The following is a 14,534-nucleotide window of genomic DNA, read 5'->3' on the forward strand; positions in this document are numbered from 1 at the left end:
CAGATCAAGATAATTCTGCTTCTTTGTTCTATACACAGAACATCTTATATACTTACATTATTGTATTATGAAGATTTCCATCACCAAGGACGGCGGACCGAACTAGGATCAGGTCTCTCCAGCCACCAGACTAACTGCTTATGAAGATGGGTTAATACTGATTACTACGTAGTGATTGGATCCTAGTTTCAGCAAGATCACATCAATCTTCTCAGATAGGCGCAATAGTCATATCATCCCGCCAGACTTTCATAGATTAAGGAGGTGTCGAAGCGGTTCTCGGTGAAATTACCACACATTACTGACTGACGGGTTTGTTTTAGATGCTGAGTCTTTTGTGGCCCCACACAAAGGTTGTGGCTAGGAGGACATTCAGCACTCCCTGCTCTAGAATATTGGTGACAAATCTGAGCTCGAATTTCAAAAGCTTTCACTCGATCAGACCTTTACACTTGAAGAATGATAATCCTAGCGGTGACCATCAAGGGAAAGATAATAACAGGCAGGATGGCAATGAGGACGCGACAGACAAGGATCTTGAATCTTTAAAGCAGGAGATGAACCGATTTATTGAAGAAGCTAAAAAAGGCGGCCTTGGTGGCAACTGGCAGGAGCGCCAAAATAAAATAAACAAAGAGATCAAACGACTAGAGGAGACGATTGCGAGGCAGCAAGCAAGGCAGAAGCAAGTGGACGAAGAAAATGAATCAAATAAAAATCAAGATCCTTTCAATTTCCAATCCAGACAATCGAAAGAAGCGGAAGATTTGCATAGGAGGATGAACGAGAACAGAAAAGCTGAGGAGGAGAAGTTCAAGCAGTCTCTCAATAACCCTAACGTTTCTACCTCCAATAACATTGGCTTGTTTCAGCTTGGATTAACCTTCCTGTTGCTTTCTTTCGTGCTGAACATCTTTAACGCAGCAGAGGAACCAAAAGAGATAACGTGGCAAGACTTCCGTTGCAAGCTACTGGCGAGAGGCCACGTCTCGAAATTGGTGGTTGTGAACAAATCGTTTGTTAAAGTCTTACTCAACGAAGCAGGTAAGAACCAACCTGAAAATGCGGGCCATGATTATTACTTCTTCACGATCGGTTCAGTTGAAAGCTTTGAGAAGAAGCTGCAAAAGGCTCAAGATCAAATTGGTATTGCCAACGATTTCAGAGTACCAGTTGTTTACGTGCAAGAGGGGAATTGGGCACGCGCTATGTTCCAGATACTACCAACAGCTCTGATGATTGCAGGTATCATATGGTTGACTCGCAGATCGGCATCTGCTTCCGGTGCCAGCGGAGGAGGTATTTTTGGTATGGGCCGCTCCAAAGCCAAAAGATTTAACACTGAAACCGATGTTAAGGTGAAGTTCAAAGACGTCGCAGGCTGTGACGAGGCCAAGGAGGAAATTATGGAATTCGTTAGTTTCTTGAAAGAACCTAAGAGATACGAAAAAATGGGCGCTAAAATTCCAAGAGGAGCCATTCTTTCTGGTCCTCCGGGTACCGGTAAGACGTTATTGGCCAAAGCAACTGCTGGAGAAGCGGGTGTCCCCTTTTTCTTCGTATCCGGTTCGGAGTTTGTTGAGATGTTTGTTGGTGTTGGTGCTTCAAGAGTACGGGACTTATTCAAGACTGCACGAGAGAACGCACCGTCAATGGTATTCATTGATGAAATCGATGCTATTGGTAAAGCAAGGCAGAAGGGTAACATTTCGGGTGCTAATGATGAAAGGGAAAACACGTTGAACCAGCTATTGGTCGAAATGGACGGCTTTACGCCTGCTGACCACGTTGTCGTGTTGGCGGGTACCAACAGACCTGACATTTTGGACAAAGCTTTACTAAGACCGGGGAGATTTGATAGGCATGTGAATATTGACAAGCCGGAGCTTTCTGGAAGACAAGCGATTTTTGAAGTTCATATGAAGAAAATAAAACTGGCCGGAGATATTTACGACTTGAAGAATAGACTGGCGGCTTTGACTCCTGGGTTTTCTGGCGCTGACATTGCAAACGTCTGCAATGAGGCTGCGCTGATTGCCGCAAGAGGTAACTCTCATTCAGTGAAACTGGAGCATTTTGAGCAGGCCGTGGAAAGAGTCATCGGAGGAGTAGAGAGGAAATCGAAGTTATTGTCTCCTGAGGAGAAACGTGTCGTGGCCTACCATGAAGCTGGCCACGCCATTTGTGGTTGGTTTTTAGAATTTGCGGACCCGTTGCTGAAAGTGAGTATTATTCCTCGTGGCCAGGGAGCTCTTGGCTATGCCCAATACTTACCAGGTGACATATATCTTCTAACTGAGCAGCAGTTGAGAGATAGAATCACCATGTCTTTAGGCGGGAGAGTCTCTGAAGAGCTGCATTTCAGCAGCGTAACCAGCGGTGCCTCTGACGATCTAAAGAAGGTGACCCGCATGGCGACTGCGATGGTCACCGAACTCGGAATGAGTCCGAAGATTGGCTGGATCAACTACAAGAAAAGGGATGATACAGATCTCACAAAACCGTTCTCAGAAGAAACCGGAACGATCATCGATGAGGAGGTCTACCGAGTCATTCAAGAATGTCATGATAGATGTACAAGACTGCTGAAAGAAAAAGCCCAAGAGCTTGAGAAAGTTGCTCAGCTCTTACTCAAGAAAGAAGTCTTGACCAGAGAAGACATGATTAATATGCTGGGCAAGCGTCCCTTCCCAGAAAGGAACGATGCGTTCGATAAGTATCTAAATGAGACCGAAACTGAGAGGATTAAGAAATCAGAGCAGGATGACAGGAAACATTATGAGAATCGGAATGAGACCGAAGCTGATCTACGATGATCGACCGAAGATAACTACTCTCACCGTGTGTATATATAGGCAGCATCGCAGACATGTAAATACTTGATTTAATACCTTACATTCTATGATTTGTTGACGATCTTATCGGTGTCTCGGGTCTTAACTTCCGAAGGCTCGTTCAGCCAGCGATAGTTGATAACGAGTATCAAGAGTACTTTAAGAAGCAAGAAACTTGTGTCTTGACGATTTAAGCTTGTGATTCTATTGTGTGCGTTGAATTTGTTCTGGTCAATCGCAATTCATCAGGAAAGCATTAAAGCGGTGAGCCTTTGGCAGGATGGAACCACTGGATGAGACAACCAGCTTGTTACCAATCCCAGAACAAGAGGAAATCGGTGACCTCGAGGTCGAGTATCACAAACACAATCTGGCGTTGCCCAAGCTACCCATTTTAACTTCGCTATGGCTGGGAAGCTTCATCAGTTCTCTGGACGGCACAGTCGTTGCGAACATTATGAACAGGGTCGCTGAAGAGTTTGCTGAATCTGACAGGAAGCAATGGATTGCGACCAGCTTTCTGTTAACCAACACTGCGTTTCAGCCGCTTTACGGCAAGCTTTCTGATGTGACAGGGAGAAAGTTTGCCCTTTTGACTGCCTACACGTTCTTTGGACTGGGTTGTCTTCTCACCTGCTTTGCTCGAAATGTGACTGAGTTTGCCGTTGCCCGGGCAATTTGCGGTATTGGCGGCGGTGGAATCAATGCTTGCAGTAGCATCACTGTGAGTGACATCTGTACCGCGAAGGAGCGCGGTATCTACCAAGGCTACGCCAATATTGTGTTCGGATTGGGTCAAATGCTAGGCGCCCCGATCGGAGGACTGTTCATAGACACCGTTGGCTGGAGGGCCATCTTTGGCATCCAAGTGCCAGTCATTCTGTTGAGCGCCATCCTGGCTTTCAAAAACGTAAACATCAAGTTAAGCCACGTTCCTCCGGTCCGCTACAGGTTTACTCGCAAGAACTTGTCGCGTATCGACTTTCTAGGCTCTCTGACATTGGCGTTGAGCATATGTGGTTTGCTACTTATCTGCTCCACTGATTTGAACAAGAAAGCCCTTGCCGTGCTCACCGGTGCGGCTTTTGCCCTCTTCCTCTGGGTTGAATTGTGCTTTGCCACCGAGGCAATCTTGCCCTTCAAGCTACTGAGCGGTTCCTTCGGGCTGGCCTCCGTGGCCACGGTTTGCTCCTCCTTTATCATCTTTGGTGACATTTTCAGATCTCCCATCTACCTGCAGCTGATCCACGACATCAGCGTCACGCAGACGGGTTTATTTCTGATCTTCCCGTCCATTGCCGTCGCCGCTGGCTCGTTGGCGGCGGGATACGTCCTGCGCCACAGCAAGATGCAGCTGGACCGCTGCGCCTATCTGATAGTTCTGTTCGGCATCGCGTTCCAGCTACTCGGCCTGACAGCGAACTACTACCTGGTCAGCATCGTGGAGCCTGCGCTTTCCACGCACGGGGAGCACTCCGTCGCTGCGGCTGCCGTCCGCTTCGCCTCGCAGTCGTTTTCCTGGAAGATCCTGTTTGTGCTCGACAGCGTGCTGGTCGGCTTCGGCTACGCGTGCCTGCTCGTGGCGACCCTGGTCAGCATCGTCTTCTCGATCGAAAAGTCGCAGCAGGCCACCATGACGGGCATCTTCTACCTGTGGAGGTCGATCGGCAACGTGCTAGGCGCCTCGCTGACCCTCGTTATCTTCGACAAGAGTCTCGCCCGCTCGCTGTGGCACTACATGTTCCACTCCGACGGCGTGTCCTACGACTTCACCGCCGACGAGTACTACGAGCTGCTGAGCGACACCAGCTACCTGAGATCGCACTTCCCGCCCAAGATCCTCAGAGGCCTGCTTGCCGTCTACCGGACGGCGTTCCAAGTCTCCTTCTGGCCCAACATCGGGCTGGCGATCGCGGGCCTCGCCGCGTCCTGCTTCCTCATCAGAACAGTTCCAAAAACTACGTAGCCGTTATACATAGAGCTCGACCGCCGGCAGGATGTCTTCGATGCTGTCGCGGCTCGCGTCGAACCGCTGCAGCGCCTCGACGCTGATCCCCCATCTCTCGCACTCGCGCAAAGACCTCTCGCCAAAGAACCCGCCGTAACCACACCCCAGGAAGTGCATGATCAGCACGTTCTGCAGCTCGCGCGAGAACAGCTTCGCCGGCAGTGCGAACACCCGCAACGCAAACACCATGCTCTTGCAGGCGACCTCCGAGGGCACCCCAGCGTAGCCTGTCGCCAGCCCGGGCACCACCAGCGTCTGCACGTCCGCCGGACAGCTCACCAACGCGTTCCACATCGCATCAAACACGCGCGAGTAGCCAGTTGCCACACACCTGCGACGATCGTAAACAGATCGGCAAGGCGCTACCATCGTCGGAACATGCACCACGTACCGCACCGCTCCACACGAAAACCCGCCGCCAAGCTCCACCGCGGTCGCGCTCCCGACGGGATAGTACCGCTCGTGGAGCTTAGCTCTGAACCAGGTCTCAAACGGCTCTCCGCCAAGCTGCTGACACAACGCCTGGTCGAACCCGCCGCCAAGGAACCCGAACGAGTTCCCCGGCGACACCACGGCGACCGAGCCACCGCACTCGCGCTCCAGAAGCGCTCCCAGCGTGCCATGGTACACCGACACGCTGAGGTCCCCGCAGCGGGACGTCAGCATTCTACGCCAGCCGTCGCAGACGGCTTCGCTGGTGTCGCACAGAACTATCCTAGCCAGCCTCCCGTCCATTCGACCTGGCACAAGCTACAACGTTTACCCCAACTTTGACGGTTTCTTTTTGACGTCGACAAGGTATAAATACCAGGCAACCTGCAAGCAAGTTGACAGTCATTGTCTACGCCTCTAGGGGTCTGGTCCAGTGGGTTGAGCCGTCGAGCAGCGTTGATCGCAGACGACGCCGGGACTGGTAGCAGGCAGAAAAATTTGGACGATGTGGAGGGTTTTGGAAGTTGGCAGGGAAGAAGAGGCGTCTCTTTACCGGGTGGACAAGTACAAGGTCAGGTTCACGTTCGTTGCGTTTGCGGTGCTGGTTTTGCATCAGACGATTGATTTTATCCTGGACGTTCTCGGGACGTGAAGCTATGCAGTTGCTGTTTCGCAGATGGCTAGTGTCTGGTATCGAAGCGATACCGCGGGCAGCCCCAGACAGGATTCTCGGGCTCACAGAGCAGTTTGCTAGCGACAGTTGCAGGAATAAGGTGAATCTTACGGTGGGAGTGTATAAGGACTCGTGGGGTCAGGTGACGACGTTGCCGTCGGTGGCCATGGCGCAGAGGCAGATCGACGAGGACGTGGAGCTGAACACCGACCTGTCGTACCTGCCGATCACCGGGTGTCCCGAGTACAGCGAGAAGGTGCTCGGGTTTCTGTTTGGAGAGTCGAGTCCCGGGTCCGGGCCGCAGCTGGTGCGGCAGCAGCGGGTGAGCTTTGCGCAGACGCTGAGCGGGACCGGGGCGCTGGCGGTGGCGTCGAAGCTGCTGGCGTTGTTCCTGGCGCAGACGGTGTGGGTCCCGCAGCCGTCGTGGCCCAACCACTGGAACGTGTTCAGGAGCAACGGGTTCGCGGACATCAGGGCGTACCCGTACTACCGCGACGGCCGGCTGGTGGTGGACGAGTGGCTGGATCTGCTCCGCTCTCAGGTCCGGAGCGACCGCGCGAAGCGGCACGCTATCGTTCTGCATGCGTGCTGCCACAACCCGACCGGGGCGGATCCGACGAGGGAGGAGTGGCGCAGAATCCTGGATACGATCCACGAGCTGCAGATGATCCCCGTGATAGACATGGCGTACCAGGGCCTCGAGTCGGGGAACCCGCCCAAGGACGCGTACGTGCTGCGCATGTGCCTGGACGAGTCCCGGTACGACTGCTGGCCGAATGGATTGTTTCTTTGCCAGTCGTTTGCCAAGAACATGGGCCTCTACGGCGAAAGAGTGGGATCGCTGAGCGTGGTGGTGCCGCCAAACGACTCGGGCACGAGGGAAAAGGTAGACTCGCAGCTGAAGCAGATTGTCAGAAGCGCCTACTCGTCGCCCCCCGGCTACGGCTCTCGCGTGGCAACGCTTGTGCTTTCTAAGCCTTTTCTGCGCATGCAATGGTACAAGGATGTCGCGTTCATGGTCAGTAGACTAAACCAGGTGAGGAGCGACATGCATGAGTTGCTCGGATGGCCCGCGCTCACGGATTTCGAGCATCAACATGGCATGTTCTACTACACGGGACTGAGCTCGAAACAGGTCGATTTGCTGAGGACTAAATATTCAGTATACATGACTGCCGACGGCAGATTGTCCTTGAGTGGGGTCAACGATCAAAATATCGAGTACGTTTGTAAAGCATTGAAAGCGGTCTCCAAGACGGCTCGCTAAAATCTCTACGCATCACCAGTCTTCCACCGGCCAAGTGACCTTTATAAAGTAGTGTAAAGTGTATTGGCTATTGAATTCTGAACCTAGTATTTTTCTCTTCCGAATAACTTCTTGAGTTTTGTACCGAACGTCTTCTTCTTCTTGACCGCCTGGTTATTGCCGTCAGAGGGGGCTAGCAGATTTTCTCCCGTCGTCCTTGCTTTCATACCGCCATGATCAAAGCCTTCTACTTTTGAATTACTGTGATATCTCTTCTCTTGAGCTGCTGATTTGTTTAAACTTTCGCTTTTTGAATCATATGCGTCGGTGGTGCTCGAAGACCTGAGAGAAAGCTTACTCCATTTCTTGTTGACCTTGTTTGGCGTAGCGTTAGATAGAGATGCTTCTCCCTCCATGAATGGTGGTTGTGCCGGTTGCTGCATGGCAGTTGTACCATTTTGTGCTTTACCCTTGTTCTTGAACAGCGAGAATCCCTTGGAAGCACCAGCAGGGCCCTCTGAGTGGGTTCCTATGGATGTTGCTTGCTTTGTTTGGCTGCTGCCGGTGAAAGGCATCGAATCATCATCCGAATCCGAATCATGAAATCTTGATTTCCAACCACTTTTCTCTAAAAACGCTAGGTTAGCTTCCTGTGAAGACAAAGCAGCATTTTGCTTCTTTGGGGTTGTCGGTATGCCGGACCGACTACCATTAGTGTAATTATTTTGATCAAAATCGGCTTCGAGCATTTTTTCATCTCTCAGTGACAGTTTCTTAAAGCCAAGATGTACTTCCTGGTTTCTGATCTTCTCAAAACTTGATCTCTTCTGAGGTGGTTCCTTGGGATACAACACGCTGTCGGGAACCTCTTTGGATTTACGGTTTTCCTTCTTCGTCATATCGTTCTTATTATTAATATGTTCAAAAGGTTTCCTTTTTACGAAGTCCTTTCTCGCTTTGTTGATAGACGTTGATGTTCTAGCTGCAGCCGTTGCATGATTCGTCGTTTGCTCACTGTTTGGCCTGTATGCAAACTGTCTATTTTCTCCTGCAGACTTTTGCACGGTCGAATGACGCTTAGCTTTAGCACTCTCTCTGGGCGAAGGTGAAGTTGATCCATAATTCGGTGGATTTGCTACTGAGTACGGTCTGGTTTGATGCTTAGAGTTTTGCCTCTGGACAAGGTTCTCAGAACTAGCTAGTTTGGCGTTCAATCTTGTGTTTTCAGCAGTAGTTAGCGATAGATAAGCCTGATTCGCCGGTGAGCTCTCTGAATAAATCGAAGATGCAGCACTTGACTGAGTATTGGTTTTCTTGAGTGCAGACTTCATGGGCGAGGGAACTTTGAACAAGTTCTTTGTATCCGGTTTCGAGGAGACTTGCGCGTCCCCTTCTTCAGTCTTAGCAGATGAAGCAGCCTCTGGCTGATTTAGATAAGGATTCAATGCCCGCAAATGTTGAGCGAGGCTGGACGCGCGAGGTGGCTCTGCGCCAGACTGGGCTGGCTTTGTCGAGTCCTCTGCGTGCTCTGTTTCAACATTGTCGGATGCATCGAACAAATCATCTTCAGAATCGTTCCTTGGTTCTGAATCAGTCCTGTCTGCCTGACCAAGGTTCTCAGGCGCAGGGGCATCAGACTGCGCCATTATTTGAATTTCCTTCTCTACGGCAATGTTGGGCTTCTCAGAATGATCGCGAGCTTTTGAAGGGCCGGCCTCTTGCGGAGGATTCAACGACAGCTCCGCTGCCGCTGGAGCCAATTTTTCATTGACGGTTATTTCCGATTCAGATTGCTCTTCTTGCATTATAACGTTATCGTCAACATGCTGTATTTCTGTTTCCAGCTGACGACTTGAACCCTGCCCGTTGTGATTTAAAGAATCAACTTCTGTGGTCTTTTTGACATATTCATCTCGTGGAATTCGCAGAGGTCTTATGATATCCTCCGTAAGCTCCTGTTCTGTTTCCTCTGGCATATGCGTCCGAATTAGTGGCTGATTGTCTGACTGTCGCGACCGGTAAGATGGCGACCTAAATGAACTGTTTGTCAAGGACGAGTGTCTTCTTTCTTGCGATTTAGCCTGCGATTCCAAGGTTGCTCTTCTGGTTAGGGAGTTCTGGCGTGCTATGGAGAGTGAATTGGACGAACTAGAACGTCTCAAATGTGAGAAGCGTCTCTTTTGCTGTTCCAAATGTTCTTCAATAGGAACCTCTACGGCCACCAACCCATGAGACGTCGGAATATATTTCTTAATGGTTACAGGTTTCTCGTTTCCCGACTGCTGTACGAATGCGGCGGTTTTCTGATCACCAAATTCCTTGAACACAGTTTGTGGATCCACATTACAGTCCTCCGCTCCATTCCTCAGCGATCTCTTCCTTCCTGCAGAACCACCTGGGCCCTGAAGGCTGCGAGACCGCGTAGAGCTATTCGAGCGCGGGTTAGTGCTCTTTACGGAAGTTCTTCTTCTTATCCCATCTATAATGTTTTCATCTGGACTACCCGTTCTGCTCGAGCCGTTGTTTCTATTGCCTAGTGGCCCGTCCAGTTGAAGCGAGCTCCTTCTAGAGCTCCCAAGTGAAGGAGAACGATTATATTCGGGAATTTTACTCCTATCGACGGTCGTTCCATTGGAATTTAGTGCTTTTCCAACAGCAGAAGCAGCTGCAAGCGCACTGGCGTTCGTTGGTTGCTCTGTATCTCGCGATAACCTACGTCTGGAAAACATTCTTTGCGCAATTGCAGTCTTTAACTGCAGTCTGATTTGAGATCACAGCTAATTGACCTAATTACGAATGATTACGACCTGCTTAGTCTGCCCAATTGCTCTAACTTCGGTCTTCCTTTAACGTCAACCACTTTCCCGACTCGCGCCAGACAGTGCGTGCCCCTGGGCGAACTTGGTTTCTCGAGAAAGGCTGACACGACAAGAGATGCAAAGAATATTGCAGTATAAATATCGATAATTCTCAATTTTGGTGTCTTGAAATTAAAACTAAATGATGATTAGGTACGCAGTTAATTCGCAGTTATCTAATTGCCTTGAAGATTAGTTGTAATCAAAGCATAAGAAAGGAAGAAATAATAATGGTAAAACGGCAGATAGATTTTTGGAAGAAAAAAATTTATTCGACGGTGACAGATTTAGCCAGGTTTCTTGGAAAATCCACATCAATGCCTTTGTTTACCGCTAGCCAGTATGAAATTAGCTGTAGGGGGATGATGTTCAGTAAACCCTGTAGACAGTCGACTGTTAATGGTACTTCCAAAGTGACCATCTTGGTAGTGGCGCTCTTTTTCTCCCAAGCCTCATCGTTCTTGTTGCAGATAATGATGGGCTGGCCTTTTCTTGCCGTGACCTGTTCAATGGAGGAGACAACCTTGGGGAACAGTGAGTCTCTGGTACCGAAAGCGATAATTGGCAGATCCTCGTCGACTAGGGCCAAGACACCATGCTTTAATTCACCGGCCAAGACACCTTCGGAATGCATGTAGGATATTTCTTTGATCTTCAAAGCACCCTCCAATGCAGAAGCAAACTGGTAACCTCTGCCTAACAAAAGAAGGGACTTTTGGTCCTTCAATTCCTTCTCGCAGAGAGCCTTGATCTGTGGCTCCAAGCTTAGTACTTCCTTTATTTGTTCAGGAATCATTTTCAAGCCCCGTATGATATCTTGTCTTCTCTCCAGTTTCGAGACTCTGTCATCTGAAAGGGATAATGCAAACATTACCAAAGCGATATACTGTGATGTGTAAGCCTTGGTGGATGCAACACCAATTTCGGGGCCTGCATTGATATGAACACCACAATGAGTTATTCTAGAGATTGAAGAACCAACACTGTTGACGATACCAACAGTGAGAGCACCTCTCTCAAGCGAGTAGTTAAGCGCGAGCATAGTGTCAGCAGTTTCACCACTTTGAGAGACGAAAACACAAATGTCGTCCCTGAAGATGGGGGACTTTCTGTCAAGAAAATCTGAGGCCAATTCCACACTAACGGGTATCTCCGACAGCTCTTCGAAGATTGCACGAGTCGCCAGACAGGAGTGATAGGAAGTACCACAGGCGATCATAACTAACCTACGAGCTCTTCTGATTGCAGGCAACCACGCTTTCAGTCCACCTAACATAACTGTGCCCTTCTCAAAATCGATTCTTCCTCTCATGGTATTGAAAGCGGACTCTGGTTGTTCAAAGATTTCCTTCTGCATAAAGTGATTGTACTCTCCTTTCATAATCTGCGCCAATTCCATTTCCAAAGTTTGGATAGATCTAGTCATAGAGGCGCCCACTTCTCTTCTTGATCTGTGAATATGAATCTCACCATCGTAGATGTGGGCTATATCGTTGTCCTCCAAGAATAAAACCTTCTTTGTATGTTTAATGACCGAGGAAGCATCCGACGAGAGGAAAAACTCGACTGGATTAGGTGTCCCATCTTCCGACAAGAAAGCTCTCGATTGAGAATGCCTCAAATTGAATTCGTTTGCGGCAATGGGCAATAAGTTGCTATTGCCTCTATCTTCGTGATCGTATAACCGTTTCTTACCGCTTCCGTTTAGGGTCCTCACGCTGTTTCCATTTGCTGTTGCTCCGTTAGCTCTCTCACTGACCAGCGGAGTCTCCGGTTGAGCATTATCATCGGGGAACTCGACATCCACGAAATCAACTTTGAGCTTTTTCTCAGACTTGACACCGATCAACAGCGGAGATCCCTTTCTAGTAGCTATGACTTCGTTTGGATAATGAGCAGATCTGCAAAGCAACCCATAAGATCCTTCGAGTTCCAACAACACTAGTTTAGTCAATTCGTGGAAGTCCAGCTCATGACCATTCTCCAAATTTGTGTCATACAGATGCTTGAACAACTTAGCGATACACTCAGTATCGGTGTCACTCTCAAAAGTGTAACCCTTGTTCAACAACAAAGTTTTCAGCTCTCTGTAGTTGGTGATAATACCGTTGTGAACAATCACAAACTCGCAATTCGGATCAGACTTTTGAGGATGACAATTGATCTGCTTCGGTTCACCATGGGTAGCCCATCTGGTATGAGCAATACCACAGTGTGACAAGAAAGTGACGTCCCTCTTTGGTTTATGCTCAGCAATTTCCTCCCTTAAAGCACTCACTTTACCGATCTGCTTGTAGATAAGCGTGGAGTCAAGTTCGTCCCCATCGATAGCTATACCGGTAGAGTCATATCCCCTGTACTCCAATCTTTGCAAACCTTCAACAAGCGTGTCAATGATATCACCTCTTGATTTCTCAACTAGATAGTTACAATACCCAAAAATACCACACATGATACGCTGCGCCACCGAGAGTGAGTTAAATCTTTTCTATAATCCTAGGTACAATCCTGGCTCCGCGTTATATCGTCTTAAAATTGGTCCCTGCCTCTTTTTTCTATACCGAACGCTTCTAATATCAGATCTTGTTCAAAGAACACAGAGTATAGAAAAGCTCAGAAAACTAAGGATAGAAGAGGTGGTCTTGATCTAATTAGTAATCTTGCCCGCTTGCAATAGATAAGAGCTGGATATATATCCCTTCAGAGTGAGTCGGTTTACAAGTTTTCTCATAATATATATCTTTCAAGTTTCGCGTCAGATCGTCCCACTGGACGAGAAACAACCTCCCGTTTTGGAAAAGTCAACGGCAAAGAGGCTTGAGCAGAGTTTTCGATGGGCGGTGCGATTGCTAGGCTGCAATTTCTCCAGAAACGTTTCACAGTTTCACTGCCGAAAGATGCATCAACCGCAGATAAAAATAGAAATTTTGGGTGATTTAGCTGGTATTCACAGATCGCCGAATTTGTCGTAAACGGGTCTCCAGTTCTGCAGGAAGTTTCTGAAGAACTTGACACCTAGGCCGATGTCCCTGGAACCGGTGGTTGCTCTGATGCTATGCATGGCCATCTGGGCTATGCCGAGATCGACGGTGCGGGCGCCGGTTTGAGCAGCGATGAAGGGTCCGATAGTGCCGCCCGATCTTGAATTGTTTTTGATTTGGAAATACTGCACCTTGTCGCCGTTGGAGCGGGCCAGGTCTTCGACAAAAGCTGTTCCCACGACATCGGTAGCCATGTGAACATTGGGGTCCAGCGATAGGGTTATGCCAACATTTGGCTTTGGTGAGTGGTTCTTCATGTACACCTCGCGGAAGTTGGGGTTGAACATGTGGTTGACGTCTGCGGAGAGGGTGATGGAGTTGGCAAAGAGCGCACGCATGTCCACCGAGTTGCCTTGTAGTGAGGCTGTCACGCGGCCGACGACAGACTCGAACAGACCGCCTCTGGCGCCTTGTCTTGACAAAGATCCGATTTCTTCGTTGTCGAACAGTGTTACGTTGACGAAGGTGTCCATGGAGTCGACGTCCAGGTCTGCAGAGCTTTCTAGCAGGGCCCTCATCGAGGCGTAAGAACACAATCTATCATCGAGACGAGGTGCAAACAGGAAGTCGTCCTTGATACCACCGATGACACCCTTTTGTACATCGAATAGGTCCAGATCCAACTGAACCAATTGGCAAACCTTCAAGCCTGCCAATTTGGCAACGTATCTCAAGAAGTTTAGGCAGTGTTTCCCGTACAAGGGCGAAGACTTCTCGATGTCATTAGCATCTGGACCAGGTGTATCGTCAGAGACATATCCCACAACGGGCACTGCCTGGTCCTCCTTATCAAAAGGTCCCTCAGCTGGCGACCCAAAATGTGGGGCCAAACTGGGAATCTTGGCGATTGGCTGTGGCGCAGAGTTAATTAGCTTGCTTTTGATGCTCCCGTTGGGAGCTTCCCGGTACAAGACACGACCGCCAATGCCAAGATCCCTATCAAACCACAGATTGTTTAGAGTGCCGCCGTACGGGGCAACCCCAAGCAGATCAAATCCTTCAACGTGATCCTTCAAGGAAGAGGGCTTCAACTTGACAGTCAGAGCGTCTGCATGAGCTCCTATGGCTCCGACTCCTTTACTTGGCTCCCATTTTTTACCTACAATGAAAGCAGATAAATTGGTACCGTTTCTCGAAGTATAGAACTTTCTGTTCGAAGAGTTCTTGACCCTCTCGCCCCATGATTCCTTCTCACTCAGGTACTCAAACCCTGCTTTTTCTAGCTCATGTGCGAAATACTCAATGAGATGGTATGTAGTAGGGTTCTCGTAGGTAAACTCGATGTAGTCCTTTGAATACTCTTCCAACTTCTCAAAGGAAGGGTGGATTTCCTTCCAAGCCTTCTCGCCAGGCTCATTATTTGACCTCACATTACTTCCAGCGTCTAGCAATTGCAAGGTTTTCCTCAGCTGCTCCACAATCTCACGTTGATCCGACATTTT

The 14,534-nt window shown here is 49.1% G+C and overlaps 7 protein-coding genes across 7 annotated transcripts; 3 read left to right on the top strand and 4 right to left on the bottom strand.

The window, feature by feature from the left end:
* Positions 1 to 323: 323 nt before the first annotated feature.
* On the top strand, positions 324 to 2,816 carry YTA12 (m-AAA protease subunit YTA12; the record flags this gene model as incomplete). Its single annotated transcript, XM_037281365.1, has 1 exon — positions 324 to 2,816. The coding sequence occupies one exon, from the start codon at positions 324 to 326 to the stop codon at positions 2,814 to 2,816; it is 2,493 nt and encodes an 830-aa protein (XP_037137260.1).
* A 298-nt stretch (positions 2,817 to 3,114) lies between these two features.
* On the top strand, positions 3,115 to 4,800 carry VBA1 (Vba1p; the record flags this gene model as incomplete). Its single annotated transcript, XM_037281366.1, has 1 exon — positions 3,115 to 4,800. One exon carries the CDS (start codon positions 3,115 to 3,117, stop codon positions 4,798 to 4,800), a length of 1,686 nt encoding a protein of 561 aa, XP_037137261.1.
* A 3-nt stretch (positions 4,801 to 4,803) lies between these two features.
* PDL32 (putative ADP-ribose 1''-phosphate phosphatase) lies at positions 4,804 to 5,577 on the bottom strand (the record flags this gene model as incomplete). Its single annotated transcript, XM_037281367.1, has 1 exon — positions 4,804 to 5,577. The coding sequence occupies one exon, from the start codon at positions 5,575 to 5,577 to the stop codon at positions 4,804 to 4,806; it is 774 nt and encodes a 257-aa protein (XP_037137262.1).
* Positions 5,578 to 5,930: 353 nt separating this feature from the next.
* AAT1 (aspartate transaminase AAT1) lies at positions 5,931 to 7,214 on the top strand (the record flags this gene model as incomplete). The annotated part of the gene is made up of 1 exon (XM_037281368.1): positions 5,931 to 7,214. One exon carries the CDS (start codon positions 5,931 to 5,933, stop codon positions 7,212 to 7,214), a length of 1,284 nt encoding a protein of 427 aa, XP_037137263.1.
* An 83-nt stretch (positions 7,215 to 7,297) lies between these two features.
* Positions 7,298 to 9,922, bottom strand: HG536_0A04070 (uncharacterized protein; the record flags this gene model as incomplete). Its single annotated transcript, XM_037281369.1, has 1 exon — positions 7,298 to 9,922. The coding sequence occupies one exon, from the start codon at positions 9,920 to 9,922 to the stop codon at positions 7,298 to 7,300; it is 2,625 nt and encodes an 874-aa protein (XP_037137264.1).
* A 397-nt stretch (positions 9,923 to 10,319) lies between these two features.
* HG536_0A04080 (uncharacterized protein) lies at positions 10,320 to 12,503 on the bottom strand (the record flags this gene model as incomplete). The annotated part of the gene is made up of 1 exon (XM_037281370.1): positions 10,320 to 12,503. The coding sequence occupies one exon, from the start codon at positions 12,501 to 12,503 to the stop codon at positions 10,320 to 10,322; it is 2,184 nt and encodes a 727-aa protein (XP_037137265.1).
* Positions 12,504 to 12,998: 495 nt separating this feature from the next.
* APE1 (metalloaminopeptidase APE1) lies at positions 12,999 to 14,531 on the bottom strand (the record flags this gene model as incomplete). The annotated part of the gene is made up of 1 exon (XM_037281371.1): positions 12,999 to 14,531. The coding sequence occupies one exon, from the start codon at positions 14,529 to 14,531 to the stop codon at positions 12,999 to 13,001; it is 1,533 nt and encodes a 510-aa protein (XP_037137266.1).
* Between the last annotated feature and the right edge of the window lie 3 nt (positions 14,532 to 14,534).

Source organism: Torulaspora globosa, chromosome 1, assembly GCF_014133895.1.
Source record: "Torulaspora globosa chromosome 1, complete sequence".
NCBI lineage: Eukaryota > Fungi > Ascomycota > Saccharomycetes > Saccharomycetales > Saccharomycetaceae > Torulaspora > Torulaspora globosa.